Here is a 26,149-nt window from a genome sequence, read left to right on the forward strand (position 1 = left end):
CTCAAATCAATAAAAGTCCCATATAGGGGATTACAAAGTAAATTTTGTAATGCAGTCATTTAGCAAACCGTAACTTCACAAGACTTAATTGTGCTATTCTAGTAGCCTAACAAAATCAAAAGCAGAAAGCAAAGCCCTTAAAATACTCTAATGTAATGAACTCAGAATAGCCATGTTTTCAAAAATATCATTTCTTACTTGTTTCAGAATAATTGCTTGCTTGCAGAATTTCTGTGCAATGTTTGCAACTTGCTGTATTTTTGCAGGAATAACAAAGCCAAGTGCAGAAAGCTGACGAACTTCTCTCTGAAGAATCACCAACCGGTCTGAATAATGCACTTTTAATGATCCATCATTAGGATCCAACTCCATAATGTGACTATTAGCCTCAATACTACAATACAAAATAAATAACTTTTTAAATTTCATGTTCTCACTCTTTTGACGAAAAACATAATTTTATACTTACAGAGAAGTTGTAAAAACTATTAACTGAAAGTAAAAATAAGATTTTAATTATAGTTTTCAAGTTATATTTTTTTCACACAGTATTTCACAATTCAGACCTTGATAGCAAACTACAATATCCAAAATATACCATCATATCGATATTTCAACCAAGCAGCTTTTGAAGTCAGAAAAATCAATCTCTTAACCTTCAGCTAAGACTCAAAATAGACATCAAATCCATCATAAAGAGAAAAGGCTTTTATTCATTTTCTAAAAGGTATCTTAGATTTTTAGTCAGCCTACTTGGTTCTTTAATACTCCCATTAAAGGATCAATAATAAATAACATCAAAATACTAGGAGTAGAGATATTCAAATGTTTCATTCGTCTACTCTTCCTTTCACTATGTAAAGACTGTCTTTTCTTTGTGTTTCTTCTAAAAGCCACAATAGCAAATTTTACATTGGGGCACTCAAGTCTCCATGGACTGTGAAAATGCTGTGGGAAATTAAAAGCATTATGTTTTCATGACCCTTCTTTCAAGATCATGTATATTATATAATGCTTTCTTTCAAATCACTTTCACAATTAGGAGAACTTGCAGGTTTTAGAAAGTAAGTTACTGAAAAGCAAAGAACAAATCTATTCAGCCTACTTAATAATGCATAAAACAAAGCATAATAAAAAGCAGATACTTTAAAATGTCTTAAAATAATAATTTAGCCCAAACTGTCCTATAAGAACATAAAGCCTATCAGAAAATTGTAACAGTGACACTTTTTGCCTTTATTTGAAACCAATATTCACAATTAGTTTCTACATACCAGCATATCCTGAAATGTGTTCCAAAACACTCTTGATTCTATGCAACAATGATGGGTTTTACCCCAAAAAAAGTGAGAGTCAGAAGTTTCATCACCAAATGAGAAAAAAATAGGTTGAATAAAGTTAAACAGCTTTTTTGACTGCAGATCTCAGTCCTTTCGGTACTCTGTCTTACACAGTGGATCTCCACCAGAGCCATAGTGATAAACGTGCCAATTCTCCAAAATTAATTGACTATAGAACTCTTTACTTTTTTGCGGGGGCGGGGGGCGGGGGGGCGGTGGATCATCTCTAGTATTTTAGGTTCAGGGTAGAAAGGGAAAGAGTTAAATGACATAAAGTTATAATCATTATGCCTTATCACCTTTGGTTCTTTCATTCTTCTTCCAAAACCAAAATGCAAGATAAAAGAAAAAAAATTATTCATTCAGTTTAGGAAGCTACCACTTTTGGCCTAATTATTCATTGCAGCAGTATAGGGAAAACAAACAGAATTTCATATTATGGCCAAAGTTACTTTTAAAAAGTAACAAGTTTCTAAAAACTAAAACATGGCAAGTTTCTAAAACTACAGACAATAATATAATGGGGAAAGTTGACCTGAACAAATAAACAATGGTTTTTCTAGGCCATTCATTTTAAATACCCATTGGAATAATTAGGTTAACCTATTAAATTACATTCAATATAGCTTAATAAATATTTACCAAATCCTTATTATGTTGGACAACATGAAGAAATATTCTTCATCTCAAGGAGCTTAAAAATAACAAAATTTTAGTTTACAATATGTACGGGGGGTATATAATATTAATGTAAAAAGGTAGGAAAACATACGTATACCAGTAACAAAAAAACATGGGAGCATGAAAGCCTAATTCCAAAATAAGAATCTGCAGTTCTGGGGAATAGATATGAGAAGCCAAAGGAAGGCAGTCAAAGTTTCCAACCTTAATGACTTAAAAGTTGATCATCAAAACCTAAATTGGCTTCCCTGGTGGCACAGTGGTTGAGAGTCCACCTGCCAATGCAGAAGCCACAACAGTGAGAGGCCTGCATACCGCAAAAACAAAAACCTAAACAAGGGCTTCCCAGGTGGCGCAGTGGTTGAGAGTCCACCTGCCGATGCAGGGGACGTCGGTTCGTGCCCCAGTCCGGGAGGATCCCACATGCCGTGGGGCAGCTGGGCCCATGGGCCATGGCCGCTGAGCCTGCGCGTCCGGGGCCTGTGCTCCGCAGTGGGAGAGGCCACAACGGTGAAAGGCCCGCGTACCTCAAAAAAAAAAAAAAAAAAACCTAAACAAAAAAAAAAATTCTAAAAGCATCAGCAAGTTTGGAGAAAGGAGAGAGGAGTAGAGATGATTAATTACACCTTGTCATTTGGATTAATAACACAAGAAAAAAGATTCTTGTGTAGATTTCACTGTTTAGTATACTTATACTTACCACAAACCGGATTTGGAATCAGACAAGCCAGATTGAATATCCCTGGACCAATCATCAAATTGTTCTTGTTCATATAGTTTAAACTGGTCTAAGAGATCTTCAGCACTTCGATGGAAAGATCGAAATCCTGACAAGTCAGATAAAAGAGCCTCTGCAATCTTGATAGTATCATCTGCCTTAAAAAGCCAAATTACAAGAATATTTATTATTTAAATTCTAACAAAATTAGCATAAAATCAGCTCTCTTCTCTGTTCTGTGATTCAGAAATTATTTTCCCATTCATCTGTAAACAGTAAAATAGAAGATTTGCCAGCGAATTTAAGAATATCAACCCCTGCTTTACTTCTGAATTATACAACCTCAGAATAGCAAAACACAGAAGATAACACATACAAGGCATAATTTGAAGGGTACAATAAGGGAAATTCAGGTGAAACTCCAAGAATTCAGCAATACTCCTAAATATGTTATGCAATAATTTGAGCCCTTTATTAAATGCTGTGGTTAACAGCTCAAACAATAATTAGGCCAATTTGGATGCCAATTAAAGAGAAATGCCTTTCCTCCACAAGTATACGAAGAAGATTGTCGCAACTTGGAAAGCTGACTAACAAAGTTAGGCAGAATATTACAGAAAAAAATCAAAATATAAACTTGAATAAATAGAACTCTCAAACATGCTAGCCTTTATAACACTCTATATTTGCTTGCTCTTAATCATACATTAAAACCAATTAATATTTATTACATGAGTCAAATGCAAGATAGTGTACCACATACTAATTAGTAAGCACATAAGATTCTTAGATCAACTTTGATAATATTAAAATAATAGTCCTTTAATTCTATAAATTGCTGCCACAACCTTAGGCAATACCATAATTACCTTTCACCATTCTGTTAACTTCCTTTCAACGTAGGATGATGTATTTACATAAACATACTTGCAGATAGACTTTGTACATACCAAAATTCTACAGATACACTTCAAAGAATTAAAAAATCCTTTGAAATTTATATATTTTTCACTTTTTCAGAGTTCTACATTTTCACATGAAAATTAGATGAAAATGCAAGGAAAACAGAGAATGTCTTCTTAATGTTTTCACTACAGTTCTAGAGTGTCTTCTACATTAATTTAGCACATTTTACAATTAGTATTCTTCAACATTTATTAAAACTAATACCTTCATTTCCAACTGACGAACCCAAACTATATTATTGACAACTTCTGAAAGGTTTTTGCCAGAAAGTGGTCCAGATGCATCACCAGGAATTCCACGGCATCGGTTTTCAAAATCTAATCGAAAGTCTATAAAATTTAAATCAAATAAATGATTACACACATTCAGAAAAGATTTCCTAAATGCCTTCCATGTACCAAACACTATGTCAAATATTGTGAATAGAAAAATAGTAACAGTTGGTCCTTTACCCTTAGGGACCTCACCACACATCAAGTGAGAGAAAGAAAATAACCAGTTAATTCAAGAAACCTGTCATTTATTACAGAAATAGTAAATTAACCTTCAACATACAGATGTCATAAAATATAATATCTTAAACCTAAGTGGTATAAAACAAAGGAAAAAGCAATCTACAAAAATATTTTTTCAAGCAAACACTATAATCTCTGATACACTTTTACCTTTAACTGAGTCCATAAGTCTCGCCAATAAAGTTTCTCTTTCTAGCATCAATTCTTTGCTTATGGTTGGACGCTTCACCAACTCTTTATATTTCAGAAATGCTTGAAGAAGCTAATATGAAACAAATAAGTATATGTTCATCCCAAGTGAATCGACTAGGTAAAAACATGAGTATCTCCTCAAATAGCTTAAGGGAAATATTAGAAGTTAAATATTTCAATATTTTACCTGCTGTGGACTATCCTGAATTTCTGAAATATAATTTTTTAATTTTCCTGCTATTTTTTGTTCCACAGGCGCAATAATTTTTTCATATTGAGACACTGCAGCTTTCCATAAAGGCTAAACAAATTAACAACATTGTTAGACTTTAATATTTTTAAAATCGGCCTTTAAAAAGAACAACACAAACAGGAAATTATATAGACAAACACATATAATCAACCTCAGTATATGGATTATATTGCACAGGATTCAGGCCAGTAAAAGGTTCAAATACTCGAGCCAAGCATATGATTTTCTCATCACTGGCAGGTGAAAAATAGAGAAGTTTCTCACGAATTGTTCTAAGAGCCAAGACCTAAAACATAAAATATTAAAACAACAAATTTATTTAAATCAATACATCAGCACAAATAGTCTAAAATCTAAAGATATTGGGCAAGAATTTCTTTAACCTAGATTCTCTGAAATGAACAACAAATCTGAACTGTAATCTTGGTAATTACTACTCATCAATAATCAAAGTGATACTCAAAGACATACTGTATCATCACACTATTATCAATCAGTGTGCTCAAATCTAGTTAACATATATAAAATCCAAGTATTTTTAAACTATGTTTAAAGCTCATTTAGGTAAAGTTTTAGAGTTTCTCCTTACTATAGTAAAAATTTCTGATTTCCATTATTCTGCCTTAAATTGCACTTCTAATAATGAAACAATGTTAACAACTCCATTATGTATAATCTATTAACAGCTGGAAAACAATTTATTTCATTTTGTATTTAAAATTTCTACCAACCATCAAAAGGTAATCAAAAAGGCTAAGTAAAAATGCTATAATCTTCCATTTGAGTTGAAAATATCAGAACAAACTTATGATTTATTTTTCTCTTGATAAAAACAAAAGTACCAATTTAACAATGCTGTCTACTGAGACAGCCTAAAAGCATTGATAATTAAATAACATTTACCACTTCCTCAACCAGATTGTTGTTGCTAAATACCATTTTCCACTGATAAGGACAAGGACCTTTGGAGAAATGACTAATTCCAGGTATGAAACAGAAAATGTAGATGGGCCAGTACATTTTGAGGGGCCAGAATGTAAGGAAGTTATCAAAGAAATACTGGATGCATGTCAAAAATGACACAGAGCCAGTGTAAAGGGGTACTCACTGTCCAACGATGGGACAATTTGAATATAGTAATAATAACTATGATAAAAACTACATTGGGTTGAAACTCATAAAATATAAAAAATCATAGGTTCATAATGATACTATTAAAAAAGCATTTCATTGATTGCCTATGGAACTTACTGATACTAACTTATTGTTCATTGTACTAAAATGATAAATAAAAACTAATTGTCTATACTACCATTCCTATACAAACTATGTTTCAGGGTCGCTAAAAAACTGATGAGGACAAGTTCTTCCAACATCACTTAATAAATGCAGAAAGAACAACAGAATTAGAAAATCATCATTTTCCAACTCCTCATGATAAATCATTCAGAAAAAGCTGATGAAGAACGTTATAACAGATGGATCAGGCTAATCATACATGAACCCACAGATCAAACTTAACTCATGAAAGTGGGAACACCAGACATTACCTGCCTCCTCTAATGTATAAGAACTATATAGTACTGCCTGTGAAGCAACCTGGTTCAAGTAAACCAACATTTAGTAACTAAAAAAATTTCTGAGACAATCAGGAAACTTGAATATTGATTAGATACATAATGATATTAAGAAATTATTGTCATTTTGTTGGGGGTGATATTGGTATTATGATTGTGTTTTAAGGGTAAAAGTATAAGATTTCTTGGATTGGCTTTAAAAATACTCCAGCAAAAAAAACCGAAAGCAGGGGAGACAAAGATGGAACAGGAACTGAACATTGTCAGTGGCTGCTGAAACTGAGTGATGGATACACTGACATCCACTATACTATGTTACTTTTGTGTATGTTTGAAATTTCTCATAATGAAAAGGTTTAAAAACACAACAACAGGAATTCCCTGTTGGTCCAGTGGTTTCACTGCCTGGGCCTAGGTTCAGTCCCTAGTCTGGGAACTAAGATACCCCAAACTGGACAGCATGGCCAAAAAAAAAAAAAAAAAAAAATACAACAACAAAAAATCCCCAAGAAAAATGGTTCCCTTAAGCCCAAAGGGAAAAAGTCACTCTGCAATCTTCACATATTCTCATTTTGCCTGCCCCTTCAAGCTAAACATCTAAGTTCTATACTGAAACTCATAACTTATATAAATTAAACAGCTGTTTCAAATATTTCCACTGAGTACTCCCTGAAAAGCTGTCTCCGCTTGTAAAAATTTCAATAGCCAAGAGAAAGTCTGAGAGCTTCCATACCTAGACAAGTGGGTTGACTGTCTTTTTACAACAAAGAAGAACAAAATAAAAGTTCACAACTTACAAACTGAATAGCCACAAACCAAAAAAAGAGAAAGGAAGTGGAAACCAGCACTTAGTACCCACTGGGCACCTGGTACTGTACCACACAACTTCATAAGTCATCTCATATGAACTTTACCTCTTATTCTCTCCCAAAAGTTTAAACAAGTTCTATCAGATGTGTAGGTCTTATTAATTATAAAACACATTCTCAAACAAGTGAGGACCTACTTCACACTTAAAACAAAGATCCAAATAATCAAATATACCTCTTCAAGGCGTTTGCCAAGTTTGTCAAGTGTTTCAGGAAAATATTTTTCATTTTTCCACAGATGAGGTACATAGCGCTGCCACACCTGACCTGTTAGATGACTACAGGCAATAACCCACTGTTCACAAATTGAAATCCCAGCTTTCATATTTTCCTTCACAAGATAATAAGGATCTTCCCATAGGTTCAAAGTTCCCAACTTTTTCTGAACAAATCTTCCAAAGGAGCCACCTAATAACACGTAAAACAAACTTTTTAATGAACATATCTTTTTACCAAATAATTATGAAACATATGCTTTTTACAAAATTAAAATAATACACAAATTAGCAAACCAAGGATCTATGAAATACCACATCCACATCTTTAGATGGGCACTGTTAATAACAAATATTTTTTAAAAACACACATACACACACATATTTGTATTTCTGCATCTTTCAATATATCACACATTTCTTTGAAGTATAGAAATATATACACATTTTTTTTAAAGGCTGCAGAGCCCACAGTATGGACATAGCATTACATAACCAATTCTCAATTGCTATTTGTTCCTAGTCTCATTTTACAAACAATGCTGTAATAAATATCCTTTTACATACACATTTATGTACTTGTCTAACATTTTCTTAGGATAACAATGAGAAAGGTATATTCTGGGTCAAAAAGTATACGTATTTTTAATGTCAACAGATAACCCAATGTATATTAAACTTTCCAGTTCATTACAAAGTAAAGTCTAAATTAATACATAGATAGGGACGAAAAATCTATGTTAATTTAGTTATATTATAGTCAAAGAATCTGACACTATGATTTAAATTAACCAACTATGTACAAATATCTACTTAAATAATCCTATATGATTTGCTCTAAGAGTTACTTTAAGCAACAATTACTGTATTCAGGAACATTTTAGGAAAAAACAGAAAACAAAATAAGTCAGGCTTCCAAAATTGCAAAAGTTTATTTCTTTACTAGTACCTATAATATCTAAGAGATGTAACATTCGTGACTCAGGATAATGATCATGTTCTGTCTGTCTCCACACATCATCTACAACATCCCGAGTTGTCTCCACCAAGTCAACCACTTCCAGTAAGGACAGACCATCCAAGTTATAAAACTCCTAAAACCAAAATGCATTCATTTTTAAACATAATCATATTTGTACCTTGGGCAATATAGTCAAAATGTTCTCAGACTTTTTCAAACGCTACATCTCTAATATCTGCCATATTATTTTCTCCTCTTCTTTTATCATATGATATATTACTTCTTTAAGCAAATACCCTGTAAGTTCCTTCACAAACATAAATTTCATGAAAGCCAGAAGGAAAAATAAGAATTACATAAACTCTATAAATTTATTTTTACCCTTGGCCTAATTTCTTTTAAATTTGGGACATTTCTTTTATTTACCTAATAGAAATGGCCTTAACACCATATGTACACTACCCATTTCACCTCACATATCTTTATTGATTCATTTCCTGGGTTGCACAATGTTACCAATAATACAAACATAGTACATGGTATATCACTGCTAGGAAAAAAGTTTTAAACCATTTCAAACACTTCATTCAAATGATATTAATGAAATAGAAATAATATTGGGAATGAATAAAAAATTACTAAATATTTATTTTGAAAAGAATAGATTTTGTAAAAAACACTCAAAATGGTCACTTATTTAAACTCTCCATAGATACACCAAGGAATAATCAATCTAATAAGTATCAAACTAAGACTTTTTATATTTCAGATTCCTCCAAAATGCTAATTTGAATAAAGTAAACAATTTTTCCAAAGGACATATTACCTCCACAGGATAAACCTCTGTTAGTAGTAGGTTTCTGCTTTTTTCCTATCTACCTGCAGGAAAGTAATTATGTTTTTGAGAAAAATATTTTCTAGAGATTAGAATTTAACTTTTTTAAAAGTTTGGACTTCTAAGTTGCACTCAGTTTAAATACGTATCTTAAGTAAACCCTGCTACATCTGAAGAATATATTTTGTCCAGAACCATCAAGTAATGATTTTAAAACAGAGATAAATCTAGTAAAAATTGAATGCTAAGGTACTTCTATCAAAACCTGATATATAACTATGTATGAATCACGTACTCTTGCAACTGTTTCAAATAATTCTTTAAAATAACTGGCTCTTTCTTTACTAATCTGTTTACTTCCACGATGAGCTTGTTCTATCCAAAACTGGAACTCATCACTTGGTGTAAGAATACCTGAAAAGTGAGAAGGAAAAATTAGAAATATCAACTGTTATCATGCTGATCATTTTGAAATGTAAAGAAATATTGAAACACTATATTGTGCACCAGGAACTAACGTAGTTTTGTAAGTCAATTACACTTCAAAATCTCACAAACAAATAAACTCATAGAAAAAGAGATCAGATTGCTGGTTAACAGAGGTGGGGGTGGGGAGAGGGGGAATTGGATGAAGGTGCTCAAAAGGAACAAACTACTAGTTATAAGATAAATGAGTACCAAAGATATAATGTACAACATGATAAATATAATTAATACTGCTTTATGTTATATATGAAAGTTCTTAAGAGAATAAATGCTGAGATTTCTCCTCATAAAGAAAAAATTTTTGTTTCTATTTCTTTAATTTTGTATCTATATGACATAATAGATGTTCACTAAACTTACTGTGAATATCATTTCATGATGTATATGAGTCAAATCATTATAATGTACACTTTAAACTTACACAGGGCTGTATGTCAATTATCTCAATAAAACTAGAAGAAGAAAGAAAGAAAGGAAGGAAGGAAGGAAGAAAAAAAAAGAACAGAATCATTTGAAAATGAAAAGCCAGCAAGTCACTGGTTTCATTTGCTGATTTTGCACATTTCTGTATTCTTAAGGATGCACAGAAAATAATTTTTACAATTTCTATGAACAAAAACAAACTACAAAAACAACCCCAAAACAATTAACAAAATGACAATCAGTACACACTTATCAATAATTACTTTAAATTGGCTGAATGGATACAAAAACAAAACCCATATATATGTTGCCTGCTAGAGACCTGCTTCAGATCTAAAGCCACACTCAGATTGAAAGGGGATGGGAAAACCTATTCCATGCAAATGGCAATCAAAAAGCAACACTTACATCAGATAAAAAAAGACTTTAAAGACTATCACACATGATGTTGTGGTACAAACTTTCTGTATGGCTTTTCTTATAGTCCAATTAATTACTAAAAAGCGGCCCTACAAGGACAAATAAAAACACTGCAAAAGGAATACTTGATGTCTTTTAACTTTTTTGGGTTTTTTTTGCGGTACGCGGCCTCTCACTGTTGTGGCCTCTACCGTTGCAGAGCACAGGCTCTGGACACGCAGGCTCAGTGGCCATGGCTCACAGGCCCAGCCGCTCTGCAGCATGTGGGATCCTCCCAGACCAGGGCACAAAGCCATGTCTCCTGCATTGGCAGGCGGACTCTCAACCACTGCACCACCAGGGAAGCCCCCTTTTAACTTTTTATTTTAAAAAAATATTAAAACACTGATTTTAACTCTTATTTATGTGGAAAATTATCTCTATAAGAAAATCTGAGTTGGAATAAAGTAAATTTGCCTAATTACAGTCAAAAAAAAAAAAAAAGACTTTCACAAATGATAAAGAAGGATATTACATACTGATCAAGGGATCAATCTAAGAAGATATAACACAATGTAAGTATATATCCACCAAACATAGGAGCACCTAATACATAAAGCAAATATTAATAGACATAAAGGGAGAAACTGACAGTAATAAGTTCATAGTAGGGAACTTTAACATCCCACTTACATCAATGGACAGATCATCCAGACAGAAAATCAATAAGGAAACAATGGCCTTAAACAACACATTAGATGAAATAAACTTAATATATATATATAGAACATTCCATCCACAAGCAGCAGAATATACATTTATTTCAAATGCAGAATATACATTTATTTCAAATGCACATCTCCAGGACAGATCACATGCTAGGCCACAAAAATAAGATGCAGCAAATTTAAAGAAAAGTGAAATCATATCAAGCATCTTTTCTGACCACAATGCTCTAAGACTGGAAATCAACTAGAAGGAAAAAACTGCAAAAAACACACAAATATGTAGAGACTAAATAACATGCTAAAATCAATGGATCACAGAGGAAAAATCAAAAAATACCTGAAGAAAAATGAAAATAAAAACACAACAATCTAAAATCTACATGATGCAGCAAAAGCAGTTCTAAGAGGCAAGTTTATAGCAATACAAGCCTACTTCATGAAATAAGAAAAATCTCAAATAAACAACTTAAACTTACACCTAAAGGAACTAGAAAAAAGAAGAACAAGCAAAACCAAAAGTTAGCAGAAAGCAATAAATCATAAAGATCAGAGCAGAAATAAATGAAACAGAGACTAAAAAAAAAGAAAAAATAGAAAAGATCAATGAAACTAAGAGCTGGTTCTTTAAAAAATTAAACGTCACTGACAAACTTTGCCACACTCATCAAGAAAATAAGAGAGAGGGCCCAAATCAATAAAAAGAAGTTACAGCTGACACCACAGATATAGAAAGGATCATAAGATATTATTAAGAAAAATTATACACCGATAAAATGAACAACCTATAAGAAAAGGACAAAATCCCTAGAAATGTACAGTTTCCCAAGACTGAACAAGGAAGAAATAGAAAATATGAGTAGACCAATTACCAGTAATGAAATTGAATCATTTCATTACTAGTAATTGTAAAAAATAACTCCAAAAAACAGAAGTCCAGAACTAGATGGCTTCAAATCACATGGTTTGGTGAATTCTACCAAATATGTAGAGAAGGGTTAACACCTATTATACTCAAATTATTCCCAAAAACTGCAGAGGAAGATATGCTTCCATACTCATTTTCCAAAGCCAGCATCTCCCTAAAATCAGAACCAGACAAAGATATCACACACACACACACAAAAAAAGAAAATTACAGGCCAATATCACTGATGAATATAGATGCAAAATTCCTCAACAAAATATTAGCAAACCAAATTCAACAATACATTAAAAGGTTCATATACCACAATCAAGTGGGTTTTATCACAGGGATGCAAGGATGATTCAAATCCAAAAATCAATCAATGTGATGTACCACATTAACAAACTGAATAAAAATCATATGACCATCTCAATAGATACAGAAAAAATTTGATAAAAGTCAGCATCCATTTATGATTAAAAACTCTCAACAACAAAGTGGATATAGAGGGAACATACATCAACATAATAACATATATGATAAGCCCACAGCTAACATCATACTCAATGGTGAAAAGCTGAAAGCAGCTCCTCTAACATCAGGAACAAGACAAGGATGGCCACTCTCACCACTTTTATTCAACACAGTATTAGAGGTCCTAGCCACAGCAATCAGATAAGAAAAAAAATAAAAGGAATCCAAATTGGAAAGGAAGAAGCAAAACTGTCACTGTTTGCAGGTGACATGATACTATACATAGAAAATCCTCAAGATGCCACAAAAAAACTACTAGAGCTCATCAATGAATTTGGTAAAATTTCAGGATACAAAATTAATACACAGAACTCTGTTGTATGTCTATACACTAACAACAAACTATCAGAAAGAGAAATTAAAAAAACAATCCCATTTATAATCACATCGAAAAGAATAAAATACCTAGGAATAAAACTACCTGACGAGGTAAAAAGACTGTATGCAGAAAAGTATAACATTGATGGAAAAATTGAAGACAACACAAACAAATGGAAAGATATACCACGTTCATGGATTGGAAGAATTAATAATGTTATAATGAGCATACTATCCAAGGCAATCCATAGATTCAATGCAATCCCCAACAAAATACCAATGGCATTTTTCACAGAATTAGGAAAAATGATCCTAAAGTTTGTCTGGAAACATAAAAAAAAAAACCCAAATAACCAAAACAATCTTGAGAAAGAACACAGTTGGAGTTATCATGCTCCCTGATTTCAAACTATACTGCAAAGCTACAGTCATCAAAACAGTATGGTACTAGCACAAATACAGATACATATATCAATGGAAAGAACAGTGACCCCAGAAATGAACTCACACTTATGGCAATTAATCTATGACAAAGGAAGCAAGAATATACAAAGGGGAAAAGACAGCCTCTTCAGTAAATGGTGTTGGAAAAGCTGGACCTACATGCAAAAGAATTAAACTGGACTTTTCTCTCCCATCATACACAAAATTAAGTTCAAAATGGATTAAAGACTTAAATGTAAGACCTGAAACCATAACTTCTAGAAGAAAACATAGGGAGTATGCTCTATGACACTGGTCTTAGTAATATTTTCTTGGATCTGGCTTCTCAGGCAAGGGAAACAAAAGTAAAAATAAACAGATGGGACTACATAAAATTAAAAAGCTTTTGCACAGCTATGGAAACTATCAACAAAATGAAAAGGCCACCTACTGAATGGGAGAAGATATTTGCAAACAATATATCAGATAAGGGGTTAATATCTATAATATATAAAGAATTCATACAACTCTGTATCAAAAAAAAACAACCCAATTAAAAAATAGGCAGAGGATCTGAATAAACATTTCTCCAAAGGACACATACAGATGGTCAACAGGCACATGAAAAATGCTCAACATCACTAATCATCAGCAAAATACAAATCAACCACAATGAGATACCACCTCACACTGTCAATGACTGTTATCAAAAAGGCAACAAATAACAAGTGTTGGTGAGGATGTGCAACCGTCATGCACTGTTGGTGGGAAGGTAAAGTAAAGCAGCCACTATGGAAAACAGTAGGCAGATTACTCAAAAAATTAAAAATAGAACTACCATATGATCCAGCAATTACACTTCTGGGCATTTATCTTAAAAAAACAAAAACACTAATTAAAAAAGATATATGCTCTTCTATGTTCATAGCAGCATTATTTACAGTAGCCAAGATATGGAAGAAACCTAAGTGCCCATCAACAGATGAATAGATAAAGAAGATGTGGGGTGTATATATATATACACATATGTATATATGTGTGTGTGTGTGTGTGTGTGTGTGTGTGTGTGTGTGTGTGTGGTGTGTACATATATATATATATATATATATATATAATGGAATATTACTCAGCCGTAAAAAAGAATGAAATCTTGCCATTTGTGACAACATGGATGGACCTAGATGACATTATGCTAAGTTAAATAAGTCAGGCTGAGAAAGACAAATGCTGTATAATCTCACTTATATGTGGAATCTAAGAAACAAAACAAATGAACAAATAAAACAAAAGCAGAGTTATAGAGATTTGGCACCACCAGGAGCCAAACCCAGCTTGTGGTTGGAGTGAGGCACAAGCTGTAGGGCCACCATGTGCTCACCAGTGCCCAGCCACCATGCCCAGCTTCCACTACAAGTTCCTGAAGAAGTCCAAGCAACAGCTGCTGTGCCCACTGTGCAGGAGAAATATTTGAAAAAAAAAAAAAAGCAGAATTACAGATATAGAGAACCCCCCTTACCAGAGGGAAGGGGGGTGGGGGAGGAAAGAAATGGGTGAGGGAGATTAAGATTTATTTTGTAACTGCCAGTTACAAAATAAAGGAGTCACTGGTATCAAATGTATACTGTGGGGAATACAGTCAAGAACTATGCAATATCTTTCTATGGTGACACACTGTAACTAGACTCATCATGGTGATCATTTTGAAATGTACAGAAATACCAAATCACTGTGTTGTGTAACAGGAACTAACATACTGTTGTAGGTCAATTATACGTCAAAAACAAACAAACAAACAAACAAAAATAAATCAGACTTGTAGTTACCAGAGGTGGGGGATGGGAGGAAGGGGAATTGTATGAGGTGGTCAAAAGGTACAACTTCCAAAAGATAAATAAGTAGTAGGGATGTAATATACAACATGATAAATATAATTAGCACTGCTGTATGTTATATATGAAAGTTAAGAGAGTAAATCCTAAGTGTTCTCATCACAAGAAAAGAAGACTTTTTTTCTATTCCTTTAATTTTGTATCCATATGAGGTGATGGATGTTCACTAAACTTATTGTGATAATCATTGCTTGATGTATTTAACTCAAATCTCTATGTTACACACCTTAAACTTATACAGTGCTGTATGTCAATTATATCTCAGTAAAACTGGAAGAAAAAATAAGCAAGTTAAAATAGTTTTATTTTTCCCAATGAAATACGCAACCTCTAGCTGCTTAATCCCATGCTGGAAGTAAATTCACTATTCTTTCTGGTTGTATGAGATTCAAAAAACATCTATTTTACTATTCAAAGTATAAAACTACAACTAATATTTTAAACTAATGATTTGTGTATGTCAGGCATTTCATCTTAATTGTTCTTATGAAATAATTTATCTATAGCCACAAAATTACAATTAGCTTCAGGAAAAAAGTACATTTTAAAATAAAAGTCATTGGCTTATTATCTTCACAAATATACAATTAGCATCAATCCTCATTATTCACAGATTCTGGATTTATGAAGTCACCTACTTGTTAACATTTATATGTATCCAAAGTCAATACAATACTCTCAATGTTTTTGTGGTCATTTGCAGACATGCACAGAGCTGTGAAAAATGTGAGTTGCCCAACGCATATGTTCCCAGCTAAGGATGAACAAAGCAACACTGCTTTCTTATTTTCTATCACCTACTGTAAACAGATGTCTTTTCTGTAGTCTATGTAATGCCATGTTTTTCACATTTTTGTGCTTTTGTTGGTGATTTTGCTGTTTAAAATGGCCCGCAAGCATGGTTGTGAAGTGCTGTCTAGTGTTCCTAGCACAAGAACACTGTGAAGTCCCTTACAGAGAAAATACTTGTGTTAGATGAGCTTCATTCAGGCAAGAGTTGCAGTGCTGTTGCCCTTAAGCTCAATGACAATTCATCAACAATATATATTAAATAACGTGTCCAAACCAAATGCACCTAAAACAAGGTTATGTGTTGAGCAGTTGGTGAAAATCTCATGACCAGAGGCTCACGGGACCCTAGGAGCAATGCTTCAGTATTCGCTAACTGAGTGTTCACAGTGACTTTATAGAACAGAACTACTGCAAATAATGAGAATCAACTATACTTTCTATTTCCATGAACTGCACATTATTAAAGATCACATCTTCCTCTTCTCCAAATCCACATGTAAATCTATTTATTTAAAAGCAGTTCAAGCTCAGAGAAGATCCAAAGTGTGGGAAGAAATCTTTGAAGAAGTATATTAATTTACTAATGTATTAATAAGGCAATTGTTTTGATTTTCTTTGACAAAACTATGGGTAAATACCTCGTGTGTCATCTTCCTTAAATTTCAGTTTTGATAAATTAGTATCTGATCTTCGTAGAACTATACCCAAGCCTGCTTCTAGTTCACTCAAAAGATTCTGGAGTTTGGGATCAAGGTTTCTGCTCCATTCCTGATCCTAAATAAAAACAGACAAGAGCATACAATGTTCAAAATCTTGCCAATCAAACTGGTTTCCTAAAACACTTTCAAAAGAACTAAGTCCAAATATATCTGTTTCACTCAAAGCCTGACACTACCTCCATCTCATAAGGGAGGGAAAAAAGTCCTTTCAACAGTTAAAACTTTATAAAGATCATTTACTACAGCAATTTAAGAGCTGATGTAGATTGCATTTTATATCTTTCTCCAATTTCTCTATTTGCCAATAAAGGCTACATTAAAATTTTTTTAATTACAAAGAAAAAATATTTTAACTTAAAAACTAAAATACTAATGATATTACCAGTAAATAAAATAATAAATATTTACTTTTGTGTGTATGAAAGCATTTACCCAAATACTTAGGCTAAAAACAACCACCACCATACAAGCTACTTTAATTTACTCACCTTTAACAACATTGGCGCAAATACTTGCCGTACTGCTTGGTAAAGGGAATTTATAGGTGATTCTAACATAGATGAAACAAGAATGTTTTTATGTAGATTCTGATCAGTAATTACTTCAGGTCGCAGCTTGAAAAACACCAGCACTTTATCTTTTGTGTCGGCAAAATCAATCTAAAGTGATAAACAAATGATTTTTAATGTTATTTTCATAAAGTTAATACTTGAAAATTTATATATTTCCCTAAAATGTTATATTACTGTAATTTTACCCCTTGGAAAAACTATACTTTAGAAATAATTATAGTATATTACAACCAATTCTTAAAAAAACCTGGGTTTTAAAAATGTATCCCCGCTTATATGTGATTGTATCATAAAGCTACTTTGATAAATGGTTTATAAACAAAAAGCACTATATGAATATTGTTAACATCCACTCCAGACAGATTCAGTAATACTACAGATCAAAGCTGTGTGCCCCAGGTACACACTGGTGAGTAGTATACTTCTTCACTCCAGAAACTCTATAACAAGGATGCTAATTACCCTCTTACATGAAACTAAGTTCAATATAAACTCAGAACTACCAAAACAAACTTAGGTTGTCCATCTCCTAAAATCATCTTTATGTGAACAAACATTTTTTCCTTAAAGTATTTGAGATCAAACTTTTTACTAAATTGTCATATAACGAGATTATCACCTCACACTGGTCAGAATGGTTATCATCAAAAAATCTACAAACAGGGCTTCCCTGGTGGCGCAGTGGTTGAGAGTCCACCTGCCGATGCAGAGGACACGGGCTTGTGCCCTGGTCTGGGAAGATCCCACATGCCGCGGAGCGGCTAGACTGGTGAGCCATGGCCGCTGAGCCTGCGTGTCCGGAGCCTGTGCTCCGCAACGAGAGAGGCCACAACAGTGAGAGGCCCGCGTACCGCAAAAAAAAAAAAAAAAATCTACAAACAATAAATGCTAGAGAGGGTGTGGAGAAAAGAGAACCCTCTGGCACTGTTGGTGGGAATGTAAATTGATACAGCCACTAAGGAGAACAGTATGGAGGTTCCTTAAAAAACTAAAAATAGAACTACCATGTGACCCAGCAATCTCACTACTGGGCATATACCCTGAGAAAACCATAATTCAAAAGGACACATGTACCCCAATGTTCACTGCAGCACTATTTACAATAGCCAGGACAAGGAAACAACCTAAATGCCCAACGACAGATGAATGGATAAAGAAGATGTGGTACATATATACAATGGAATATTACTCAGCCATAAAAAGAAACGAAATTGGATCATTTGTAGAGATGTGGATGGACCTAGAGTCTGTCATACAGAGTGAAGTAAGCCAGAAAGAGAAAAACAAATACCGTATATTAACACATATATGTGGAATCTAAAAAAATGGTACAGACGAACCTATTTGCAGGGCAGGAAAAGAGACGTAGACTTAGAGAACAGACATGTGGACACGGGGTGGAGGGGGAGGGTGGGACAAACTGGGAGATTAGGGTTGACATATACACTACCATGTGTAAAATAGCTAGTGGGAACATGCTATAAAGCACAGGAAGCTCAGATCGGTGCTCTTCGACACCTAGATGGGTGGGATAGAGGGGGTGCGATGGTGGAAGGGAGGTCCAAGAGGGAGGGGATATAGGTATACATATAGCTGATTCACTTCCTTGCACAGCAGAAACTAACACAACATTGTAAAGCAACTATACTCCAATAAAAAAAAAAGGGTGAGTGAGCTTTTGTGCTACTTTTCTTTTATCCTAATCATTGTATTTTTTTAGCCACTAGGAAGGAATTGGCATTTACTCAGTATTGCTGCTTTTCTCAAACTCTCATTTTCACGCATTAGAATTCTATTGCTAGCATGATCATTTTATTCCAATTACAAGCGAGAATAACAAGCTGCAGATAAGTAGATTTGAAACATTCATTCCTTAGTAATTAAATAGACCATACCCTTAAATTTCCCTCCTCCCACCTATCTGAAGAAAGAATATTCAGAAAATACTTTTTTGTGTGTGTGTGTGCGGTACACGGGCCTCTCACTGTTGTGGCCTCTCCCGTTGCGGAGCACAGGCTCCAGACGCGCAGGCTCAACGGCCATGGCTCACGGGCCCAGCCGCTCCGCCAGCATATGGGATCTTCCCGGACTAGGGCACGAACCCATGTCCCCTGCATCAGCAGGCGGACTCTCAACCACTGCGCCACCAGGGAAGCCCCAGAAAATACATCTTTTAACATCATACTTTGAAAACAGTATCTATAGTCACTGTCCAAGCCATCCTGGGGCATCCATCAGGACAATGAGCTTTGCCCTAGCCAAAGTCAGAGTTAAAGCAAAGGATAAGTTGGCTACAGCTGCTCATCATTCCCTGAGTAAAGAAAAACTGAGAATGAGCACTCCTAGCCACATCTCCTCCAAGTTTCCCTATCATTGGCAACTGCTATTTCCTCTTAACTGACTATAATTTGATAATTATTAAGGTGTAAAGTTGGTTCTTTTTTGAGGTTGCAAAATACCTCTATCACCTACTGGGATCGATCAGGGATCAGCATACCACAACTTTCTGCCTGTTTTGTACAGGCCACAAGCTAAAAATTATTTCCACACTTTCTGAAAAACCGAAAGAATAATAATATTTCATGATATGAAATTCAAGTATCAGTGTCCATAAATAAAGTGGAATGCAGCCACACTCATTCATTCACATATTGTCATGGCTGCTTTCTCATGGCAATGGCAGAGCTGGAGTTGTGACAGAGACCTTATGACCTGCAAAGCCCAAAATATTTATTATCTGGCCCATTATAGAAAAAATTTGCCAACCTCTATTCTACAGCATAAAACAGATCATACCTCTCTCTTGCTTAAGATTACCAACGACTTCCTATTTCAACCTAAATGGTGTACAAGGTCCTAAATGATCAGTCCATACTGTAACTTTCACATTCTTTGGTTATTCATTAAACTTCAGCAATGACTCTGGATTTTTTTTTTCCAGCTCCTTAAAACCAAGATAAGACCCAGCTCAAGGCCTTGGTACTTATCATTTCTTTTCCTTAGAAAACTCTTCCTCTAAATCTGCCTACAAGTCATCATTTAAATCTCACTTCTAAAGTCACTAATTCACACAGGTATTCTCTCCCTCTTTATTTTAATGCACTTCCCCTCCCCATGCCCATCACTACTTTAACATTACTCTATTTTTATTAACAGCACTTATCAATACCCAAAATTATGTTACATTATATACCTGTGTGCATGTGTTTAGCCCATTTTTGTCTATTTGAATGTTACTCCTTGGAGATAAAGCCTGACATGTTCATAACTTTATCCCCAGCACCCAGGACAATGCCAGACCCATAGTAGGTACTCAGTAATTGTTAATTTCTTCAATCATGCTGATTCTTAGATATCTAAAGTACAACTTAAGATATAACAAAACATTTTCAAATATGACTAAAAATCTGTAGTGTGATGTATGACTAAAGATAAAATATACTGTTGGACTCTACTAGCTTAACTAAAAGTTATAGTTTCCATTTTCTTTTTTGTTTGTTTTGGTTTGGTTTGGTTTGGTTTTTGGCCACACGGCTTGTGGGATCTTAATTTCCCATTACAATCTATCTAAACCTTCGGTGGCATTTACAACTGTGTGCCCTGATTTTATAACTTGTTGAGTATATGTCAATCTAGGCCACTGCAGTGAGGCTCTAGAAGACAGACACAGGGGGTCATGTTCTGAATTATATTAACCTATTAGAGAAGTGGAGTAGTTAATGCTTAGGGTGTAACCTTTGTGCCTTACTTTCCTCAGCCACAAAATGGAAATCAAAAGTTTCTATCTTATAGTGTTGTTGTGACTATTAAATAAGCCAAAACACACAAAGTACTTAGAACAGCACCTGACAGAGAGTAAAGGGAAAATAAACGTTAGCTATGATTATCTATGCTTTTTACATCTTTGTAAACTCACCAAACCTAGCAAAGTGCCTTGCATATATTGAGTTCAAAATACATCGATTGAATAGAATTGAGTGAAATCCAAGACCAAAAATTCATAATAGGGTGAATGATACAATCATCCTACAAAAAACGCATTCAGTGCTTGCTGTGCATCAAATACTCTGTTAGACCTAGGGACACCCGTGAACACAAGAGGAAAAGGTTTAATATATGACTATCACTTGTTAATTTTACTGAGCAGGGCCTCAGTGTTAGGCAGGGGTAATGTGTGAGGCAATTTTTTTTCTATGTATTATTCTGAATGTGTGTGTGTGTGTGTGTGTGTGTGTGTGTGTGTGTGTCTCCTGGTTGCAAATGCAACCATTTCTTAAACAATCTTGCCAGTGGAGGCAGCAGTAAATAATAATGAATAAATCAATACATCATATGTGGCACAACAAAAAGAATTTAAACTTCCTGCCTTATCATTTCTTAAAAGATTTGAATTCCTAACTATTCTTTCCCTAGAGTAAATTTAAACTCGTATATAATCCAAAAAAGATACACTAGGATTTGCCTCGAAGAACCTCAACAGGGTGGAGAAAGAAAAAATGTTTAAATAAATAAGGTAAATATTTTATTTTTAACTATAACCTATCTGTAGTATAAAAAAAAAAAAAAACTAGAAAGACTAGAATTGTTCTCTTCAGGTGCGTGGACTGGGAACCTCCTTTGGTCGGGGGGATCCAAGCTCGGAAACTACACGCTGAAGCACGAGGCCAGCGCAGCTCATCAAGCGGGGACAGCACTGGGCCCTCTAGGATGATCCAAACAGGAAGGCAGAAACGGACCCGACATCCTTCTGGCTGAGCCCGGGGACGTAAAGGTAGGTCAGGGCAGGGGTGCAGGGAAGCATACCACATTGGAAAAGGAAATTCCGACGTCGGATCGCTGCACTCTGAGGAGCATCTGGTTCCCGTCGTCCAAGAAGTTGTTGATTTCAGGACTGTTGTACAGCAGCGGCTGGTCCCAAGATTCCGACACCAGTCCAAAGTAATTCTGAGTAGTAGTGAAGATGAAAAGCTTCCGAACGTCCCCGGTTCCGCCCGCCATGATTCTAGAGAAGGGGAAAGAGGAGGGAGGGCGGCAAAGAGGGAAGGAGGAAAAAAACAGTCGGCACAGAAGTAAAGAGAAGATGAGAACTCGGCCCAAATCCGGAGCTCGCCTGCGGGCCTTCAGAGCTCCGCGGTTGCCACCGGCAGTCGCTATGGCGACGGAGCACTACGGCGGCGTGCGGTGGGCGTTACCATCTCGGGCACGCGCACGCAAAGCTCTCGGAGAGGATCGATCATCTAGGAGCTCCTTAGCTGCTCGCCGCGGTCCTCGATTGCAAAGGATTCAGGCAAGTTTGTGTCAGGTCGCAAAATCTGCCTTTAATGCTTTCTACTGACTTCTTATAACGCATAATTAGAAGAGATACCTCTAGTCTTCAAGTGCAGCAGTATGACAAGGATTTAGGATGGCTGGGGTTCTAGTGCTCCCTCTTCCCCTTCACTCGTTAGCAAACCACTGTCAACGTCAAGTTCCACATCTGTAAAATAGGGAAATACTATCTGGGTTATAATGAGGACTTTAAGAGATTACTACTTAAACACCGCTTTTTAAAGAGGCTGATAATAGGAGTTCAATACAACGTTAATTTACTTTCTCCATCTTACTCTTCTCGTTTCTGTGTTAATTTCCCACCATTATTTTAATTTTGTTATCCTATTATTTCAGAAAAATGTTATTATTTCTCCAATTTTTCATCACAATCGTTATCAGAACACACAGCCATATTGTAAAATAACCAAAACGGGCAGTGATACTTGTTAATTTGTTTTATAACAAGCATAACCAAATGCTGAAGAAATACAGATGTGAAATCAGCCTTCATCATTTTCTACCCCATGGCATCACTACAAACTACTAAATTGCTGGTCATTTATCCCAATATTCATCAAAGAGTCTCCGAATTCAATAATTATCTTCTAAAAATATTTACCTCATGCTGCTATATGCCAAGTAGTGAACTAGGCCCTGGAGACCATAGTCTCTGCCCTCATAATCAGTCATCATCTCAACCCTGATTTGAGCCATTATCCTAGGGAAAATAAACACATACCAATTGTTTTATTTGCACTCGGTAATCACTACTATATTCTTTTAGAATTAGAAAGAAGGTCTTTTTATCTGCTGAGCATCTTGATTAAGTTTGAGGAATGGAAACTAAAGAAAGCTGAAGTGCTTTAAATTATAAAGGGAAATGAATTCAAATTCTTACGAAATAATCCAAAAGATGGGAAGGGAGTCAGTGAGGCAGAATGCCGGCAGCTGGATGGGAAAAAATCCAAATAGCGACCCAGGGTGACTGGATAGCGAAAAAGGATTTTGAAAGCAAAAATGGCTAATATGGATACAGAGATTCTTGCTCTGCAATGAGCATTATGATCCTTACCAGGGTCTTAAGGAAAGTCTCCATTACTCACAAATGCTTAGTCTGGGTGAGTTATTTTGGTGGAGATGTGTGAAATGGCTGAATTAAGCATCCATGGCAATGTGAATAAAAGTGAATAAAAAGGCAACACATGTAGGGAGATGAGTCTAGAAAGCAGCTGAAATCATGAGAATCTCATCCTCCCAGGAATTTTTAGAAATCTTGGATGGGCTTTGGACTTCCACAAGATATGAAATTTGAGTGTTTTCATCAATTTTAACCCAGATGTCAAAAAACATTTTAACCTAGATGTCCAGTTGACATGTAAACCCCATGTGGATAGGGATTTTGTGTATCTTGTTCACTGCTGTATACCCAGACTTAGGCCTAGAGTGGAAAACAAGACAGATAAAGTCCCTGTACTCATGAAGCTTCAATAAAGAAGAAAGAATCTCAGAGATGGTAAGTTATAGAATGAAGATTCATACCCAAATCCAATTCTCAATCTCTAGACACTATTTCACAGTGGTAGCAGCAGGCTAGCCACTAACATAATATCTCCCCTTTCGCAGCTAAGAGGTGTTTGCCATCCAGGTGTGGGCGTTAACTAATTCTCACCAATGAAATGTGAGCAGAAGTAGTGTGTGCCACTTCCAAGGCAAGATTTTAAAGAAGTAAGTATACTTTTACCCTTTGCCAGCTGGATGCAGCTAACAAAGCATCAAGAGATGGCAGAACCATGAAAGAGTCTGAACCAGGGCTTCTGAATCACAGTGTGGCATAAAGCCAGCAATTGTTAAGCAAGAAATAACTTTTATTGGGCTTCCCTGGTGGCGCAGTGGTTGAGAGTCCACCTGCCGATGCAGGGGACATGGGTTCGTGCCCCAGTCCGGGAAGATCCCACATGCCACAGAGCGGCTGGGCCCGTGAGCCGTGGCTGCTGAGCCTCTGCGTCCGGAGCCTGTGCTCCGCAACAGGAGAGGCCACAACAGTGAGAGGCCCACGTAACCTTTATTGTGTTTGAACCATTTTATATTATACATGTGTGGGTCTATTTCCTAATCGCAATTTAGGCCACACTAACCAATGAGTAACTGATATCAGCAGTAGTGTGCTGTTTTAAAAAAATTAATGCGGAGCATTTGTTTAGAAGTTGGTTAGCAGGTGGCATGCAAACAGATAATGTGAGCCAGGGCATAAAACCTTTCTGAACCAAGGATTCCTAACTTTTTTCGGTATTTACATGTATCAAACCTCTTGGTGTCAGGACTTATTTATACTTTAAAAAAGTATTGAAGCTTCCAGAAAATTTTTGTTTCTCTGCATTATTTCTATCAACATTTACTATAATAGTCATTCAATGTGAGACAAATTTTAAAATATTCATTTATTCATCAATTTAAAAATAATAAGCCCAAGACTTGTTAACATAAATAACATATTTTATGAAAATAATTATAATTCCCAAAACAAAAATAAATTTGGTCAGAAGAGTGGTATTGTTTTACATTTCTGCAAATCTCTTTAATATATTCCTTAGTAAGAGATCGTCTATCTACTTCTGCATTCCATCTCTTGCAATATGTTGTTTTAGTTGAAGTATATGGAGAAAACACAGATAATGTAGTTGGAAAACAGAAAGAACTTTATAATCTTTTCAGTTAACTGTGAGTATTCTTCTTTGTTACTAAACCAAAACTCCACAAATGGTAGTTTCTTAAAGGACAGTTACAATTTGGAATCTGGAACCATATCAATCAACATTTCATACTCAACTACATTAAAATCCATTGGTCACTTGCACTCTGAATGGATATTTTACCCATGCATAATTTTGTAACATCATGCATTGATCATTTGGAAAATATTTGAGCTATGCAGATCTTCTAAATGTTGATACCTTTTACTGTGCAATATTTAAAAATCACATTCATTAATAAACCACTGATATCATAAGAAAAAGTCTTTATGTATGGAGAGGTTGTCAAACTTACAGTAGAGAGTTTAAGTTTTCCAAAATTCTAATTTTTGCATGAAAGCCTGAATTTCATCATTGTCAACAAATACTGTCAGTTTTTTCCTTGAAATGATAGGCTTATTTCATTCATTTTTGAGGAAAAAAAAGTCTGCCAAATACCCAAATCTTAATAATCATAGTTTGTCATTCTTTCAAGTAAAAATTGCCTTCAGTGATAAAAGCTGCTAGTTTTGATCACAATTCGAACAGTCACACAAGTTCTTTTTTTTAAGGCAAACTGTACTTCAGTATGCAGCAGAAGTGCTTTATGGTGTTTCATCAGTCAGAATATTAAAATGACTTGTACTCAAGTTTTGAGATCTGATAAAATTATTTACTCTATCATTGAGGACATTCGTAAGTGAAACTGGAATCTTTTCCTGTGAGTACATGGAAGTGAAGAATGGATGACTACTAAAACATTTTGGTGCCTTGATTTGTGCCAAGGTGTCAGCAGTTTAG

The 26,149-nt window shown here is 34.9% G+C and overlaps 1 protein-coding gene across 5 annotated transcripts in view; it reads right to left on the reverse strand.

The window, feature by feature from the left end:
• DYNC2H1 (dynein cytoplasmic 2 heavy chain 1) overlaps positions 1–22,425 on the reverse strand; it is a 369,486-nt gene extending 347,061 nt beyond the window's left edge. For 4 of the 5 annotated variants that reach the window (XM_073808267.1, XM_073808266.1, XM_073808265.1 and 1 more), the window contains exons 1-12: positions 22,113–22,423; positions 17,226–17,396; positions 16,657–16,792; positions 9,418–9,536; positions 8,276–8,420; positions 7,287–7,519; positions 4,817–4,951; positions 4,600–4,713; positions 4,371–4,482; positions 3,910–4,034; positions 2,722–2,897; positions 199–394 (exon numbers count right to left, since the gene is read on the reverse strand). In XM_073808267.1, coding sequence (XP_073664368.1) covers positions 199–394; positions 2,722–2,897; positions 3,910–4,034; positions 4,371–4,482; positions 4,600–4,713; positions 4,817–4,951; positions 7,287–7,519; positions 8,276–8,420; positions 9,418–9,536; positions 16,657–16,792; positions 17,226–17,396; positions 22,113–22,307 — 1,857 coding nt within the window. In that variant the 5' untranslated portion in view covers positions 22,308–22,423. Of the gene's footprint in view, positions 1–198; positions 395–2,721; positions 2,898–3,909; positions 4,035–4,370; positions 4,483–4,599; positions 4,714–4,816; positions 4,952–7,286; positions 7,520–8,275; positions 8,421–9,417; positions 9,537–16,656; positions 16,793–17,225; positions 17,397–22,112 lie in introns of all 5 variants that reach the window. The other variant, XM_073808268.1, reaches the window with a different exon arrangement.
• Positions 22,426–26,149: the final 3,724 nt, after the last annotated feature.

The sequence above is a fragment of the Tursiops truncatus genome, chromosome 8 (genome assembly GCF_011762595.2).
Source record: "Tursiops truncatus isolate mTurTru1 chromosome 8, mTurTru1.mat.Y, whole genome shotgun sequence".
Taxonomy (NCBI): Eukaryota; Metazoa; Chordata; class Mammalia; order Artiodactyla; family Delphinidae; genus Tursiops; species Tursiops truncatus.